The following is a 19,537-nucleotide window of genomic DNA, read 5'->3' on the forward strand; positions in this document are numbered from 1 at the left end:
CTCTTTCCTGTGAAATCCCTGTCGGTGTTGAAACATCACACTCAACAGTAACTCGTGTAGTCTTCTCATTTTTCTCAAGGTCTGCTATGGTTTCTTTTTCATGAAAGACCACATCTCTGCTTCTGACTGTCTTTCTCTTTACTGGATCCCATACCCTGTAGCCAAATTCCTCATCACCATATCCTACAAACACACACTGTGTAGCTTTACTATCAAGCTTTGACCTCTGCTCTTTTGGTACATGCATGAATGCTTTACACCTAAAAACTTTTAAGTGAGAGTATGAAGCATCTTTTCCTGTCCACACTCTTTCTGGAATGTCAAAGCCCAAAGGAACTGATGGTGACCTATTAAGTAAATAACAAGCTGTGTTGACTGCTTCACTCCAGAATGGCTTTGGTAATTTTGCCATCCTCAACATACATCTGACTTTTTCCATAATGGTGCGATTCATTCTTTCAGCTATACCATTATGCTACGGTGTTCCAGGTTCTGTCCTCTTATGCTTGATCCCATGCTTTGAGCAATACTCTTCAAAGCTTTTAGATGTGTATTCCCCACCATTATCAGTTCGAATACACTTTAAGGGTAACCCTGTCATCCTTTCAACCATGGCATGAAATTTTTGAAAATACTGCAGTACCTGACTTTTATATTTCAACATATACACCCAAGTCTTACGTGAAGCATCATCAATAAAAGTAACAAAATATCTGCTACCACCTAATGACTCAACCTCAATGGGACCACATACTTCAGAATAAATTAATTCCAATATATTTTCTTTTCTCTGAGAACTTTTACGAAAAGAAACTCTATGATGCTTACCAAACAAATAATAATCACATGAATCGAGAGACATACCTTTGGTCAAGGGAATGAGAGAGTGCCTTGCCAAAACCTGTAACCCTTTTTCACTCATGTGTGCCAGCCTCCTGTGCCACAAGTTTGCTGAAGCATCATTTTCAACGGTATTTACCTGGTTACCGTTCAATTGCATCCATGTCTTATACATTGTGCAGCATAGTTTTCCCTTTGCAACTACCATAGATCCTTTGAGAAGCTTCCACTGTCCATTTTTTTGTCGGCTTTCATATCCCTCCTTATCAAGGACATTAATAGCAAGCAAGTTCATTCTCATATCTGGAATGTGTCTGACATCCCTCAAAGTCAACATGCAGCCTGTACTAGTTTGTACACCAATATCACCAATCCCAACAATCTGCGACACACTCTTGTTTCCCATCTTGGTACAACCAAAGTCTCCTACTTTGTAAGTTGTAAACAACTCTCTCTTAGGAACACAATGATATGCCGCTCCTGTGTCAATTATCCACTCAATGTCGGGATCACTAACATGATTACAATCACCATGTGTACAAATCAAAGTAACTGAATCACTATCTGAATTCACTGCTGCAACATTGCCATCATCTGAACTCTTGCCTTTCTCATCTTTTCGCTTTTGCTTTAAGATTCTACAGTTTCGTTTTATATGACCCGCCTTACCACAATGGAAACACTTCACTTTACCTCTAGACTTGGATCTATGTTTAGACTTACCACGGCCTTTTGAGTCCTGACTTCTGTCGATGTTTCTACCCCTGTTCTCTGTGACCAGAGCTTGATTCCCAGGGTCTACATCTTTTCGCCTCGCTTTTTCATTAAGCATACTGTCCTTTACCATCTCTAATGTCACCTTATAATCAGGAGCTGAATTAAGAACAGTCACAACTAGAGTATTCCAGCTGTCTGGCAATGAACCCAAAAGAAATAATGCCTTCATTTCATCATCCATCTTAAGTTCCATAGTAGTCATCCGATTAAATATATCTTGAAAATCACTCAAGTGCTCTGTAACAGATCGTCCATCCCTGTACTGTAAAGTTGCAATTTTTTTAACAAGCATAACTTTATTCATACCTGTTTTTCTCTCATACAATGCTGCCAATTTTTCCCAAACAATGTGAGCATCTGACTCCTGCGCTACATGATGAAACACGCTGATATCAACCCATTTTCTGATTGTAGCCAGCGTCTTTCTACCTAGCTTCTTCCAGCTTTCATCTTTCATATCTGCTGGTTTAGCCGAATCACCCAATACTGGCTCATACAAATCTTTGCAGTATAGATGATCCTCCATCATAGGCTTTCAAATTGAATAATTTGATGCTGTCAATTTTATCATGGAACCTGTATCACCCTCCATGATCTCAAACAGAATTTACTTCTATCCTGGGATGCTTCTGTATCGATGTCTCAAAATAACCCTCGCTCTGATACCACTTGTTGCGCCTGAAGCAATAATCACAACAATACAGAAGCAATAGACAACAATCAATAATCAAATGCGCAGGAAAAATAAAGCACACCAAGATTTACGTGGAAAACCCTCCAGTGTAGAGGGAAAAACCACGGGCCACCAGAAAAATCTTCACTATCAAATAATAGTTATACAAAGTTCTTCTCTAGCTAAAACTAGAGCTAATCAACAACTAGAGAAACAATTGGAGAAATCTCACCAAATAAGTGACTCAACAAATACACCCTGGATTTGTTCCTAGAGAGCTTCAAACCCGATCTTCACCATTCAGAATATATAACTCTGAATCATAAACCTCCTGACAAGGTTCCAACTCAATCGGACCACGGATCGACTTCCGTTTAATCAACTCTCCCTTCTCCTTTTTCTCTCTCTGCTTTTCCTGGCTTTTCTTCTTTCTCTGCTTGGTTGTCGACACACACCTTAAACAACCCCACCTCTTTTTTATTAAGTAGCTAGGGCTCTGTGTAAAATAAAAGATCAAGGCCCATGGCCTTTACTTGGTCCAAAATCACTTACATGGGACTGGACCCCATTTTCCTAACATCAACACCTTCATTGCTAGAGGAATGATACGTCCGCCTGGTATGCAATTTTTTTCTTCTGCCTAGCGAATCAGTTTTTTAACATTTTGGTCCTATACCCAAAAATGTACTCTGCTAGCTTATGCTACTCTTGATTTTAAATTCTTCAGCACTCTGTTGCAAAGGTCCTTGTTACCTGTGTTATCGACACTTTTTGTGCTTCTTCGAGTTGCTTGCAGTACACTATTTTGTAAGGAATTTGGCTGCATTTTGGTTTAGGACTAAGGGCAAAGATATTTAAGCCAAAGCCATTTCGGGTGAAGTCGTTTTGCGAAGGAGTTGGACAACTTTGTTTAGGGCATGGAATAGTACTTTAGAGTGGTCAAAACAACAAATGATGATGAGGTGAGCACAACTACTCTGTGTTTAAGCAATAATGGTCTTTTATGGTGGTGCCGTAAGGATAATAGTGTCAGGCATAGTGAGCAGACAATCACCACATGGGACCAATTCATAGAGGAATTTAGCCAACATTTAAGTTAGAGTACGTGGAAAAGAAAACTTAAAGAAAGCTCTACATACTTTCTCAAAAGGGGAGAATCCAAGATTATTACAGGGAGTTCTTGGAGTTGTTGCTATTGGTCCCAAGCATGAGTTAGGTAGAGGTTTCGTTTTACTTTCTAGATGGATTAAAGTCATGGGTAAAATTTGAAATGCAAAGAAGAGGCATGCAAAAACTGAGTCGAGCAATTACAGCTACAGAATCATTGATAAAGTTTGAGAGCACTGTGTCTCCATGGTCAAGTCGCAAAGGCAGCAGTGGTAGAGACAAGATAACAGTTTTTCATTCGATGAAAGGCTACTGACAAGTCCAAACTTAGCATGGCCAAGATAAGTAAAGCCATTTCGAACAAGGGCAAGAAGTGGAAGCCCTTGAATTACTACTTATGTGATAAACTGTGTAGGGCCATAGAGTGCATTATGCATGCAAAGCTTGTAGCCCTTGAGCGGGTAGAGAGACTGTGTGAAAGTGAGAGTAGTAGTAGTGATGATGAACAGCCCAAGATGATATGATTGGATGTTATTTGATAATGCTGAGAGGTAAAAACCTCTCAAGGTGCTGATGAGGAAAAACAAATGATAGCTAAATGCTACAGTAAGAGTCTCAGAGTGTAGCTAGATTTTTCATAAGAGAATATGTCGCGGACAACTTAAAAGAAGCATAGAAAATGTCGACAGCATGGGCGAAAGGGACTATTATAGCAGAATGCTGAGAAACTTAGGATCAAGAATAGCGAAAGCCAATAAAATACATGTTCAAGTATGGGATCAAATTGTTAGGAAACTGGTTCACGAGGTAGAAGAAAGAACTGATGAGTAAGGCAAGTGCATCATTCCCCTAGCAACGAAGACGTTGCTAGAATGAGTGCTAAAGAATGTCACAGTCTGTATATAGGTTTAAGCTTAGGGATTCTCTCTAAATCGAGTTACAGTTCTAGTTCTAGTGGAACAGAGTCTGACAGCCAGCAAGACAGGCCCTGAAAAACACCAACGGTCTAAAAGGTGGGAAACTAGCCAAGAACAGTGGTGCAGGCAATGATAAAACTCCAGTGGCTCAGGTAAAGTGTTCAGGTTTAGGACAGTTGAGCTAGACTTAAGTGTAGGTAGTGATGATCGAGGTGTGGGCACATGGTCGGACCAAAGTGCGGGCACTTCTGAACATAGACCTGAGATAATCAGAGTTGGTAACATTGAGTCGGGCCCAGGTACGAGCACAGGTACAAGCCTAGCTATAAGACGTTATTGAGCACAAGTCTGGAATGAGCCAGGGATGACTAGACTTTCTCACAGACTAAGACTCAAGTTCCAAACTTGCACGGCTCTAAGACAATGGAATAGACTCTTTTATGTCTCAAATTAGCTTAACACAAAAAATAGTACATGGGCATTTAAGATTGCGAGACTTGACCACCCAGAATATGGTGAAACAAAAAGTACAGTAAGTACTTAAAAAATGGTTAACAAGAAAACAATATAAAGTTAAGATAAGAGTAAAGATTTTACTCGATGGTTATGGTGTTAGACTAATCTGAGACACAAAAGAGTCCATTTCCATATTCTGAAACTACACGAATTTAAAATTTAAATCTCAGTTTGTGCCAAGTTATATCAGAGCCTTATTCGAAATAGGCCTCAAAGTTTAATACCAAGTTGTATCAGAACTTGATTTGAGATGAGCTTTCGAAATAAATGGCAGAACCTGATACTAAAGGGTTTTGAAGCCTGGTTGAGTCCAAATGTGGTGATCAGAGTCTTGGTTCAAAGTGTGTAACAGATCCTTACTCGTGACAAGAGAAGGTAAAGTTGCCATGGAAGCAGAGTTGGTATTGGTGCAGGTCGAGGACCTTGCGTGCATGCATCCTAGTGTTGTGTACAAGCATTGTGGTAAGTTATGTAGGCATATTATTGTGTGGTACGGGCATCATAAAAGGGTTATTATGCTTGTGTGCTGGTGAAATGCCCTTAGCGTGCTAGGTGAGGGCATATTAGAGTGCAGAATAAGTTCTCAACAAATTGCTACTATATGCTATGGGTGTGCTGGGCATGCTGTGCAGGAGTGCAAACTAGTGCCTGACTGAGAGGCTAGTGTGCTAAGCTATTATGCACACTAGTGCCTGAGAGTGAATGTTTACTGATCATTTGAGTGCTTATTAGAGTTTAATAGTTCGTGTGTTTTTTATTGTGGCATGGACAGGGAACACTAGACAAAGGGCCAAAGTGAGGTGCGCAAAGAGTGCCCGCCTACAGACAAGTAGAAGAAGGCTTTAGCAAGATATGTGTCAATTGACACTTGATTAGCAAAGTGCAAGAAGGCCATTTTTAGATAATAGATCGGTTCGAGGACATTAAAGGATCCTTGAATAAGGTAGTGGAGAAGCTCATACAGCATAATGAGGCATTAAAGTCCATGGTGACAACTTTGCGAGATGAGCTAGCTAGGCTCAAGGTTAACTATGCTGCATTACGAGCTACCATGGTTGTTGGTGCAGGCTTGGGATTGAGAATGAAAGTGCCTTTTGTTTTGCAGCATTCTAGGTGACCAAACCATGTAGTCCTAAGTGTTTATGCATTGTTTTTTATGTTAGGCTCATATGGGATACAAAAAAGTTCATTCTCGTATCCTGGAATCACATGAACCTGAAACTTGAGTTTTGGCTCATAACACATTCATTATTCAACAGAAGGGTTTGGCACTTAGTAGCTGGTTGGGTTGGCTCCATGCCATCGGACACTCGACTTTAACTGATGAAACAAGCAATTTTGTGGAAATAAAACATAGAATTGGCACAACTGTTTTTGCATCAGCTCTTTTTTGTTGTGTAGTTGAATTAGTTAATAAAAATAGAAAATGAATGAACAATAAGAAACTTTCTAACTTTCAAGCCATTAAAAAAGGTTCCATTCTAAACTGACAACATTAATTTAGGATTCATTTGGATAAGTTGTGAGATTAGTTTAAATGAAATTACAAATGATGGTAAATGTGAGATTAATTATTGTAACAAGAAAATTGGATAATGTAATAGTAAGATTAAAACTAATGGTGTGATATATCTTTGGATTCAAAAGCAATAATGGCAATGAGATGAATTATAATAAAAAAAATGATCATTAAAAATAATAGAGTAAAAATTATATTAACAAAAAATTAAATTATTTAATATTTATAAAATTAATAAATAATTAAAATTTATTCAATTATTTTTAAATAAATTAATAGTTTTGCTAATAAAAATTAAAAAACAAAAATAGTGTTAGAAATTAATAAAATAATTATTATATTAAACAAATAAAAATATTTTATAATTTTTAAAGAAAAATCAAAATAAAAAAGAAAAGGTTAAATTATAAAAATATTGTTATTTTTGTAATATAATACAAATATAAAATGCAAAAAGGGGAAAAAAATTTAAAGTTTCAGCCATTCTTTCACAGGACCAATTTCTTCCGGTGAAAAAAAATACTTCACTATAGTGAGAACACTCAACCGTACTTCTATCATATTTTTCACACGAATTTTCAGTTAATTTAAAGAATGCAATCGGCACCTGCCGTGGGTGCAATTGCGTCCAAATGGAGCCTTAGCTTCTTTCATTTGCATTTGCTAGCTCTGATTGGGGCCTCGGTCTTCCTTTGTTCACCCATTTAAGTATTATTGTAAACAAAAGGACCGACTTTAAATCCCAATTCCAAGTTCATGTCAGCTCGTTGTAACGGACCGCTGAACGACTCTATCTTAGTGGATAACATGTCAATCAACAAGATGAAAAGATAACATGTCAATCAACAAGATGAAAATTGACAAGCTGTCTGTCTCTGGCTGACTCGATTTATATATTTTTTTCTGAAAATATATATTCAAAGATCTTAAATCACTAAATTTCTGAAGATTCGAGATCTTCCTATGATACTCCTTTGTCCTTTATCTTTAATACGAAAAAAGATTTTATCTTCTTAACATTTTGAAATTAAAATAGTTGAAAAGTAGGACGAGAAATGAGGAAAAGAACAATAGTAAGAACAAACATAAACAAGAAAATAAAATGATTCATGCTTTGCCAAGTTTAATTCTAGATAATAGATGAACAAATTAATCATCATATCTTCCTGGAGCCTGAAGTAGATTTTTTTGTTTTTCCAAACTCCCAAGTCACAGGTCGGACCTTCATAACAGAAAGGTACCATTTCTCTTGCCCTCCATGCAAAGATCCAAAATTCAGGATACTACTACCAGCTTTCATGATATAACGAAAACAACATTTTCGGACAAATTATCTTCTTTTTAAGTTCACAAAATCAATATTACTTTTAAGTTCTTAGAAAACAGCTGCTATGCTATGGCTCAATATTACAAACCAAGTCAGGATATATATATATATCATAAACCAACAACTAAGAATTAATTAAAGAAATACCAAAAAAAAAAAAAATCCGTTTCTAGTAAATTCTTTGGTTCAATTCCGACAAGCTGATGATGTGCTAATTCTCTTTAAGCCACATCAAACCAATCTCAGGTTTGGCCCTTGAACTGGCAAGTGTTGGGCTGCTAGTTCCACTGCTATCAGACAATGAAGCAGGAGTTCTTTGTAAAACACCAGATGGTGAAGACACTGCAGTCAGCGGTAGACTACAAGAATTTCCATTTCCAGTAACGGGGGATGATGGAATAGAGCTGCCTTCCATAGCTGCTGCGGCGGTTGCGGTCATGCTTGGCCTCAAAACCTCAGCGAGTGGGCCTCCAGGAGTGGAAGCAGCCCAAGAGGCAGGGGCTAACCCGCTTGATAGGTGTGATTTGGAAGCATATTCATGGTTCTGATCAGACTCGCTCGTTCCTAACCCCACATGAATAGGACCCATCTCATCATCCCTGATGTTATCGACTCCCACTGAGAGAGAAAGTGATGAAAGATAGAGTTTCCCATCAGAGGAAACAGAGGTTTCAGCTCCAAAGTTGGCATTGTCGTCATCTGATACACCAGTAGACCACGCATCAATAAAGCCTCTTGCAGTACCTTCTGGGAACTTTTCTAGCGGAATTATTTCAGTGTTGAAAAACAAAGAGCAACCATTGCGTTGTTGATTTTCTGCAGCATTGAAATTTGCGTATGAATTCAAGTTCAGAGGTTCCTTGTTATAATTTTGGTTGAGAACGGAGGAGTTATCAGCATTGTGGAAAGAACTGGTAGTAGTTGGTCCTATTTGCATGAGATGATGCCACTGTTGGTCAGATGAAGCCAGGGGAACGAGTTCTTCATTCATAATCCAGTCCCAGTTCCTGCAATGAGGAAATAAAGATTGCCAAAATAAAAACGGAAAAGTATAATCAGAGCTCAAAACACAAACAATTTGTGTGTGTGTCTGTGGGGGGGGCGCTAATCAAAGGAGGGAAGGAAGCTTCAACTGACCTAGGTTCCTTAAATGAAGAAACAGAGGCTACAGGCCAAAATGTTGCAGCTTTTTCGCTAGATTTATCAAGAAAACAACTGGTCTTATTCTGCTGGAAGGGCTGAGCAAGAGTTCCAACAAACTGCGATGGAGAAGCATTCTTGGTGAGAATAGTGGAGCAAGATGAAGGAAGAGCTTGAGTATGGGTATGGCGGGTCTTCTTGTTAGGAAGTTCCACAGGCTTTCTTGAACGGGGACGACCTCTATGCATGTGACGCTCACAATACTTTTGATCAGGCGCCACATCTCTAGAGCACCTCCATTTTTTTCCATCTGTTCTCCTGCACCTCCCTGGCTCAAGATCCCCTCTACCTGAGAACCTCAGATTTAGAGCACCACCACCCACTGCCCACAGCAAAAAGAAAAAAGTTTTAAAAAAATTGGAAACGAAAATCTTACATTTCTTGGCATAGATAGAATGCAATAACCCTTCACTCAGTGAATATCCAGTCAGCCAACATAAGGAACAAATTTTCTCATTCAAGCAAGACATCCCTTCTCATCACCATCAGTAAAGATGACAAAAATGGATAAATTAAAAAGGTAGTAATAAGGCAAATAGAAAGAGGGAGATTACAGGCCGAGTGGGAAGCAACTGGAACTGAGGGGCTTCCGGTGATGGGAATGAGGAGATCAGGGGGCACAGGAATACAAGCCTTCATGTACTTGTATATCATAGCTTGTCTCCCAAGCTCCTTCCACTGTGCACTTGTAAAAGGAAACTCCAAAGATGCCGCCATCCCTCCTGTTACAAAAATCAAACATTCATGGTGCCTGTATCAGTCAAACAGACAACTTTACTCTCTTTCCCTCTCTCATTGAATAAAGCTGAAGTTTTTCTTCTTTATTTTTCTTAAATAGATTAGTAAAGATGAAATTGTTCACAGAGGAGAGAGAGGAAGAAAGAGAAGGGAGAGAGAGAGAATTAAGAACAAGAAGAGACATGATTCGCTTTGCATTGACTAGAAGAGAAAAAGCAAGGAAATTTCTACCTGGGGATTTGAAGGCGGTGTGAGCAGTGAGGGTTGTAGTGGGAGAAATGTCAAAAGGCTGCAGAGTCCTTACACCAACTGCACCACCACTAGCAGCAGCAGCAGAATCACCGCTAGCAAAAACATCGTATATATCACCGGCCTTAGGCCTGTTGTTATTACCTGTGGGACCATCAGCATCACCATTACCAATTGCATAAGGTGGAAATGGACGGTGATGATTATCATGGTGAACCATCATCATCTTCCAAGGTGCTAATAATTTACTACTTTGCAGCTTCACACCCAAATCAACAGCTTCAATGCTACTACTCTCTTTGGCTGCCTTGTCTGAAACGCTAAAGCCAGTCATGCTCATAATGAATCCACTTTCCCTATTTGGGAAACTGCCTTTTCCATCAAATAAACAACAACCGCCCCTAAACTTGAAAAAGTCTTAACAACCTCCAAACTTTCTACCCTTTTAAACATGCAGATAGTGGGGGAGGGAGAAATTTAAAGCCAAGATTATATGTTAATGCTTTTATCTTTTTTCCTTTTTCCTCTTCAAATGAGACCAACACCTTATAAATCTTTTTAAAAACTAGCAAATCTCTCACTTTAAATGACTAGGTGATGTGAATACTGAGTCATGTGGTGTGGGGTTGATATGGGATTTTAGATTTTCGATATACGGATGGGTTGCCGCCATTCTCGGCCTTTGCTTTGCTTCCATGCTTCCAACATTCGCACCACAGTAGCAGACAAAATAGTAAAAGCGACTCTCTCTCTCTCTCTCTCTCCTCTCTCTGTCTCTCACTCAGCCTCATCTCAGTATTGTGGCATCTATCGTTTTCTGCATGCAAAGCTAAAACACCGTACTAAATCATTCCAGTTTTCTACTACTATTTTATCACTGGGAAAACCAAACACCGACAGGATTTGGGAACCAAATCTTCCATAACACCCCCACCACAATGCAATAGGTTGCTTTAAGCTTAACGAAGTCAAAACTTCTCATTCAAGTTAATTAAGTTTGTCAGAGAGAGATTCATGATTTGATGGAACATTGCATTTGCATTGCTCAATATTTTATAATCTCTTTCTTTTTCATCAGCTTAAATTTTTAATTGACTGGAAAATATATGTTGCTATATAGAACTAAAAAGCATTTTGCAATCTCAAAATGTTTGATTGTCTTGAATTTGTCATTTCAAGTTCTTATCGGTGAATTTGATAAAGACGAAGGAGAATTGTTACTGAGACACCCTAAAGAATTCCAATTATATCAAAATAAAAGGCTTTCATTTTCAATTTCATTGCTTAACACGTGACTAAGCAAGCTGTTGCTGGGACAAAAGTATTAACTATGAACAGACAATTTATCGAAACGACAAAGAGAAAACCAACGAAAAGTCCTATTCAAGGTACGACATCACAGCAAGACCTGGTATGTTTAACCGTTTCCTCTTGGAACAATGTTCATCAAAGTGAACAGAGTTGCCCTGAATATACTTTTGATTCTTGTACAAGCCAAGTTGAAAAAACAATTATACAAAGACTTGGGAAAAAAACCAAGGCCAAAAAAAATGGGTTTTGCAAAAGTAAATTAAAGAATAGAATATGAACAGGAAATTCAAACAAGTAGTACTGAAACACCGTGAGGCTTATGGAGGACTGGATGATCGTTGCTCGACCTTGGAGGGTAAATGTGGTTGCCTCGGGAGTTGCAATTGCAATGTGGGCCATTGCAAGAAGACGTGATGCTCCAACCTATTATCTAAAATGGACTCGCTCTTGTAGCGAGTGATGCAATGCTTTACACTATTGGCGGTGCCGGGTAGGCGTGTGTTGGCCAAGGGGCTTGGTAGAGAGTGCGGCTAGAGTCTTAATGGTTTTTTTCCTTTCCTTTCATTTTTTTTTTTTTTGGCATAGCTTGGATGAGATGTGACGAGACGTGATGTGGGGGACATTTTTGGATCACAAAGTGATAATTTCTTGAACGCCAAAATATCTATGAAGATAGATAGCATTGGGAATTTGAGAATATTGGGTGGAATTATGGTTTACGCATGACGGAGTTCTTATTGGACGAGAAAACGGTTGATTAGTAGTACCAGTTATGTTCAAGGATTAATTGCTAACCAATGTTTAAAAAAAAAACATAAATAACAATAAATACACTAAAAATTAGGTCATGAATTGCTTCCTTTTAGTAAACAATTTCGTAGTAATTTTGCTATAAAAAAAAAAGCGCTCTTACACGAGAAATGGTAATTGAACTAATCCAATTAAAAATATAAATAATATATTAATATTCATAAATTATTTAAATTTAATTTGAATATAATTTAAATTTGATTTAATTATTATCAAATTAAATTTGAATAATTTAATTTATCGATCGAGTTAAATTTAATTATTTTTATATTCGATCCGAATAGTTAATGAATTTAATTAAATTTTTATATTTTAATTTATTTTAATTATTTTAATTAATAAAATATCTCAAATTAAAATTCGAATATAAATAATATAATTTTTATCAAATATAATAATTAAGTTATTTTTATGTGTTAATTGAGTTTAATCGAATGAGTTTAGTAACTCTATTTTTATTTCAAGTTGAGCTGAAATTAAAAAAATAAAATTCAATCGAGTTTAAATTAAATTTTAAGTCTCAAATTTCGAATCGAACTCAAGTTCGAATTTAATATTATATCAATTGAAACTCGATTGATTATAAATATAAATTCGTCTATTTGAAATTTATATTAAAAGAAATTTAAATTAATATGAAATTTGGATTTAAGATCTTTTCATCTTTGATATTCAACTATTTAAATTTAAATTTAAATTTTATTTTATTTTATTTTAATTTTTAAAAATTTTACAATTTAAGCATTTTAAATTTATATTAATGTAATAGAAGTTATTAATTTTAATAAAATTAAATTAAAATGAATTTGTACAAAATTTTCAAATTTAGATCACATTTACTCTCCTCATTTTAAGACCAAACACCTTAACCTTGAAATTTACATGCGCATTTTTTATACTAAATTATATTAGTCCGTCGCTTAACTTTTTATTTTTAGTTATAAGAGAGTACATGACTGTAGTAACAGACTAATTTAAGCAAATATACATAAAAAATCATTTTAAATCATTTTTTAAATACATTTAAAAATAAAAGCAAATTCAAAATGATTCAAGAGATAAAAAAACACATTAAAGACTAAGAGTAATTACACCATATAGTTTTTTATTTTTATACAAGTAAAATGAAATTATAGAATTAACGTGCTATCAAAGTTATCTTCAACTTTTTTATTTAATGATCAAATGAATCTTAAAAAAAATCAAAGATTAGGGTTTGACTCGACCTCTTCTCTTATCTTGTAAGACTCTGCCTCTCTTGAAACTAAAAAAAAAAAAAAAAAAATTATGTGCTACTGGGATTATATTACTTTCACTTTTAGAATTTTTCAGTTGAATGTGTCATCCAAAGGGCCGGTTACTGCTCTCTCTAATAAATAAATTTCATAAAATCTTTGCAAAACAATGTTGAATTGTTTACGCATGATTCAATTGAGTTTCAAATTATGGCAAGAGAAATTAAAACATATGAAAAGGAAAAATGAAAAAGCAAGGGTATAAATATAGACAAAGGGTTAATATTACTAATGCGAATTTTAATAAAATATTTATATAATATATTATATTAATTATGAATTTATTTATTATTATGATATTTAGAGAATTTATTAGTAATAATGTATTATTATTTAAAATTAATAATATTAATTAATAAATTTATAATTTAAATATTATATTTAAAAAATTTAAATCTTACTATAATTCATATGCATTAGAGAAATTGTTTTGAAGCAAGAGGATTCTCCCAACGAAGAATTATGGACGACGTACGCCAAAAGAAGTCAAAAGGAAAAAAATGAGAGCGCATTGATGAATGAGAGAGAAGATAAAAGGCCATTAAAGGAGAGTTGTAGACAGCTGGAAGAGGATAATGGGCTGTCCCCATCACATGCAATAATAACACAAGCAAACCCCCTCTCCCAATTTTCAAACCAAAATCCTTTCACTTTCCTTGGTTACTAAACTAGTGAAGTGCTGCTAGTTGTGCATTTCTACCCATTTTGGAATCGTGATTTGCATCATACCCTCACCTTTTATTTGTGTCTCTCGTTTTGAAATTTCCCTATCTTTATTTACCAATCAACAAATGCTAGCTGTTGTTAATGAAGTGGTACCACACTCATTTTTAATTTTTTGGGTAAAAAAAAAAAAAAACGAGTTCCACGGTGGATGATTGATGAGGGATAACCATTTGTTGACCTTAATGAAACAATAAAACGAACGACCCTGACTTGTCACTTTGCTGCCCTAACCAAACAAAACCCATATTCTCCCCATCTCTAGTTGTATAGCAATGGCTGTGAAATTGTTTTACTGGCTTAATCAAACTCTGTTGATTCTCTGTTCTGAGTTTATTTAAGGAAAACCCTGTTTCTCTTATTAATGTTTGGTTTAAATCATGTAAAAAAAAAAGTCCATTTGTTGCGTGCAAAGTACAATGATACGTGAAGATAGTGAGTGGGAGACATGTCTCTCCAGCAAGGAACAACAAAATAAGGACGGTATGGACCGCCTTCGGTTGTTTATGATCGATCAATTTCCAAGCTACCACCGCCAAGGAAACAAAAAGTCTTGCTCTTTCTTTTTTTTAATTCACAGCTATTAAGCATTCTATTATTCTTAATTTGTAGTCAAAGATAGCAATGTTTATCGGATTTTCTATCTGTTTTAAATTAGTGGTAGTATGTACATTTTGGCATTTTGGAAACATGCATGTGGTGGGAACATGGGCTTTGCATCCCCAAGGGACCACCTGGTCCTGCCACTTTCCCCTCCTCAACCAAAAATATTTCAGAAATCAGAATGTTTTCTTTGGGATCTAGTGATTTTAGTCTTTCACTTTTTTTATTATTTTCCTCTTTTTTTTCTTTTTTTTTTGTACATAAGAGATGCCATTTTGAAAATAAAAAATTTTAATTATTGAAATTCAAATATTAAATATATTGAATATTATTTTTAAAAAATAATTAAATAAATTCTCTAATTAAACTTTAACTTTATTTTTATTGCTAGCAAAACATGTCTGGACCATTCTTTCCTATTTTTTTTATACATTGTGAAAACTTTAGACCTGAGCAAGAGTTGGCTGTGTCCAAGCTTTGGTAAGTTAGTTCCCGCATCCAACTGTATTTTGTGTTGTGGAAAGTGGAAACCAAATATTATTGGGTCAGGCGTAAAGGCCCCCAAACCCTTTCATTAAAGTAACAAACTAAAGAACGCATATGCCTTTATTTTCTTTCCTCATTTTGCAGCAGAACATGGCCCATATAACTATGCTACTTGACATATTTGGATGGGCTTTGGCTATATTATACTATAATCAGATAGTGGTTTGCATTAATACCAGTACATATATAGTACATGACAGCATTTGCTGATAGAGCGTGATAAATACTAACACATTTGAGGCCCATTTCTTCCAACTCTGTCTATTTTATTGGTATAATTTGGAAAGGATTCAATAGTCAGAAGTGTGATCTAAAAATAACATACTTTTTATGTGCTAATGGTTTGGATGGTAAGTAACAATTTATGGCATATTTATACCTGAGCTAAGCCATGATTATTCTTAAATCATAGTAGTAAAGTTGGAGGTTTGGAGTGCTATGATGGTTTTCTGTTGCTTGATTAACAAGCAAGTCTAAACCATTGACATGCCAGAGAAGGCCAACTTAAATTGTTCTCCAACACATTAGGGCTTAGTTGGTAACTCATTTATTTTAAGACTGAAGGGTGTTTAAATTTGATTTTTATCATTTTGAAAATTGCATTTTGTTCTAACTTTTATTTTGATCATATTTGAGGTATACAATTATGAGAAAAAATGTGTAAATTGTTTCAAGCCTTTGGTTTAATAGTTAAAGACGTTTAAGGAAATATCAAAACTGAAGGGTATTTAATTTAGTTGATAACTCATTTATTTTAAGATTGAAGGGTGTTTAACTTTGATTTTTATCATATTGGAAATTGCATTTTGTTCCAATTTTTATTTTGATCATATTTGAGGTATATAATTATGAGAAAAAATGTGTAATTGTTTCAAACCTTTGATTTAATAGTTAAAGACGTTTGAAGAAATATAAAGGATTTGATTTCAAATTAAGTCTTCTCCTTCTATTTTATTTATATTAGTATTTTGTTTTTATGATGTAATAAAAAAAATATAAATTCAAATTTTAATTTAATTAATTTATTTAATCATGACGTTTAATTTTTTTATTTTCCTAAATAAACAGCCTTTTTTGGTAAAAAAATTATGCATGTATAGGATATTATTGCATTGAGAGAGAGAGAGAGAGAGAGAGAGAGAGGTTTTGGTTGGGGGAGGGTGGGGATGGCTGGCCTAAATGTTTTCGACTACTCAAAAAACACCATCGCATTTTTATTGGGCGTGATGGACCCCTCAATACTTCAGACGACACATTATTTTACTTTGTCCAAATAGGCATGATTCCAACCTAAGCCTCCTAGCAGCTTTCCCTTGAGTACTAGTGTTGTGATTTTTGCACGCTGTATGTAATCCAAGAGCCAAGGGGTAACGACCAGACATATTGAAACTTGTTCATGTGATGTGTCGCAGTCCATATCAATGTCTAAAATATTGTTCGTTTTGATTTATTTGAATTTTAAAATTTTATTTTACAAAAAATGTTTATAAGTTAATTATGATATAAAAATTTATATTTTAAAATTAATTCTAATAAATTGACAATATAAGACTTATACTCTTAAACAATGACATTTTTTTCCTTCCAATAAAGATTTATCATTTTCAATGATACATCATTAATACTTTAAGTTGATTCTAATATCAAATATCACAATTTACATAAATTTGTGAGATATTATTTGTTTTGATTATGTTAGATCTTACGATTTTATTTTATAAAATATATCTCAAAATAAAAAATGATGTAAACATTTATATCCTAAAATTAATTTAATACATAACTGATGTGAGATTCATTATTGATCTCTAGTATGATCACATGTTGCCACTTCTGGATTCGAAACAAAACATAAAGAATATACGGCATCTAAGACAGGCAAATCAATGTAACCAACAGAAGATCAATGTATACCTAATAAGAACATGGTGTTGTTATTCCAGTTTCATCTTCTCACTCATTCTTTTCCTAGTTTCATCAGCCTCTTTATCTGCACCTGCAATTTTCCTTCTCCAATTCCTTGACAGCCTCCCAAAACACACTCAACTTCTGTAACCATGGAATAAATCCAATTCTCCAGAGTCTCGGTGCCAATGGGAAGGAGAGACTTGCTTCTCCAAAAAGAGTTTTCAGGTCAGAGCCTTGAATCTATCAGGCTTTGGGCTACCCGGTATATTAAACAGCTCTGTCCCCTATATTTGCCTCCACAAGCATATGCTCTCTCTTGACCTCAGTGGCAACAATTTCAGTGGTAATCTACCTCAAATGCTGGGAAACTGTAACCAACTCATTACATTCTTCTCAATGATAATAGCTTTGAAGGGTCAATCCCTCGTCAAATTTTCATGTCGGAGTGGCTTAGAAGGATTGACGTTGGATATAACTCCCTCTCCGGTGAAATTCCCCGAAGTCATTGCACCAATCTGGAATATGTTGGACTATACAACAACTTTCTAAGTGGTGAGGTTCCAAGAAAAATGTTTTGTCTACCAAATTTGGAGTTCCTCTATTTGAACACAAATACCCTCACTGGTTCGTTACTTGATTTCCCACCTTCGTGCGGAATTTTGTCTTTGGGTTCACAAGAATGAATTTTTTGGTTCTTTGCTTCGTACCCTTGGAAACTTCTAAAACCCTACTACCTTTATAGCATCCTAAACAGTTTCAAGGGGTTGTTCCACCGGAGATTTTTTAAGTTTTAAGGACCTTTTGCAACTTGAAGTTCTATATATATTGATGAAAACAATCTCGAGGGGGAAATTCGGGACATTTTCTGGAGTCTGGAAAACTTACAAGAGCTTATTCTCTCAGGGAACAAGCTTAATGGAACTATTTCTGAGAGGATTGTTCAACGCAATCAGCTTGTGCTTATTGCTCTTTCAGACAAAAATCTGGTTGGTGGCATTCCTCAGTCAATAGGAACTCTTACAGGTGTAGCTAATTTATTTATCTATAACAACATGCTTAGCGGCTCATTACCTCTAGAGATTAGAAACTGCAGTTCACTTGTCGAACTCAGTCTTCATCATAACTTCATTGAAGGAAGTATCCCTCCAGAAATTTGCAATCTCGAAAATCTTGGGATGCTTTTAATCTATTCAACAATCGTATCGAAGGCCACATTCCACAAGAAATTGGTAGGATGAGCAGCCTGGTGCAGTTGGCTTTGTATAACAACTGTTTGACTGTGGAATCCCATCTGAAATTGTTCATTTAAAGAAATTAAAATCTCTTTTCTTGGCTCAGTCAGAATGATCTCATCGGAGAGGTGCAATTTGAGCTCAGGAAAAATAATTTTCCTACTCGTCAGATTGGATTTATCAAGGAACCGCCTTAATATTCTACACGTTAATCGAAATTGTTGGAACATTGGGCTACATGGTACCAGGTTGGTAGCCTCATATTTTCGTTTGATTTTGAAATATTCTATACACTACAAAGTAGAAACAAAATTTCTGAAGTTTCGATTTCAGAGAACGCGTACTCAACTCGGTTGACAGAGAAATGTGATGTCCACAATAATGAAGTAATTCTGCTGGAGATTCTTTGCAGAAAATTGCCTGTAGACTCTAGCTTCCAGGATACTAGATATTGTCTTGGGGACTAGAAAGAACCTACAGGAAAATGAAGAATATATTTGCTTCCTTGATGAGATCAGCCTATAGGTCAATGTTGAACAACAAAAAGCCCTCAGATTGCTGGAACAGGCACTACAATGCACTCAATTTATGACTGATACAAGTGTCACGAGTCGAGACTTAAGCTTCGAATTCACGCGACTCCACGCGACTCCGAGACCCGAATATCTACTCATCCGACTTCTCAGATCAGTTTAACCGTCATGGTTCGCACCCTTGTAAGGTATTATCCGCTCTGGCCCTCTTGACCTCACGGTTTTGTCCTACAAAAGGCACCTCACAAGGTAGAGATGGTGTGAACACTTTTATATCCTAGTGAGCTTTCTATTATGTTCGATGTGAGATTCAGGACTCCTCCTTAGATCCGCGACATTCTCCACTGCCCAACCTCGTGACGTCCTCATCACGGAGACTGGTCACCCTGGCTACCTCCCTCGACGCGTTTGACGTGAATCGAACGGTTTAGGGTTGACTCTGATACCACTTCTTACGGGTCGAGACTTAAGCTCCGAACCCACGCGACTCCGGGACCCGGACATCTACTCATCCGGCTTCTCAGATCAGCCTAACCGCAACGGTTCACACTCTTATGAGGTATTGTCTGCTTTGGCTCCCTTGATTTCACGGTTTTATCTTATAAAAGACACCTCACAAGATAGAGGTGGTGTGAACCCTTTTATATCCCAGTTATCCTCCTATTATATTCAATGTAAGATTCAGGACTCCTCCTTAGTTCCGTGACACAAGC

At 36.0% G+C, this 19,537-nt stretch overlaps 1 protein-coding gene and 1 pseudogene across 1 annotated transcript; one reads left to right on the plus strand and one right to left on the minus strand.

Moving 5' to 3' along the window:
- Positions 1-7,407: 7,407 nt before the first annotated feature.
- On the minus strand, positions 7,408-11,943 carry LOC111316015 (growth-regulating factor 7-like). The gene is made up of 4 exons (XM_022918032.2): positions 9,846-11,943; positions 9,431-9,598; positions 8,814-9,198; positions 7,408-8,683 (listed from the first exon to the last, which is right to left on the minus strand). Exons 1-4 carry the CDS (start codon positions 10,201-10,203, stop codon positions 7,888-7,890), a joined length of 1,707 nt encoding a protein of 568 aa, XP_022773767.2. The 5' UTR covers positions 10,204-11,943; the 3' UTR covers positions 7,408-7,887.
- A 2,478-nt stretch (positions 11,944-14,421) lies between these two features.
- LOC149516746 (uncharacterized) lies at positions 14,422-18,772 on the plus strand (annotated as a pseudogene).
- The last annotated feature ends 765 nt before the right edge of the window (positions 18,773-19,537 follow it).

The sequence above is a fragment of the Durio zibethinus genome, chromosome 9, assembly GCF_047325235.1.
Source record: "Durio zibethinus cultivar Kanyao isolate XHJ-2024 chromosome 9, ASM4732523v1, whole genome shotgun sequence".
In the NCBI taxonomy this organism is placed as follows: Eukaryota; Viridiplantae; Streptophyta; class Magnoliopsida; order Malvales; family Malvaceae; genus Durio; species Durio zibethinus.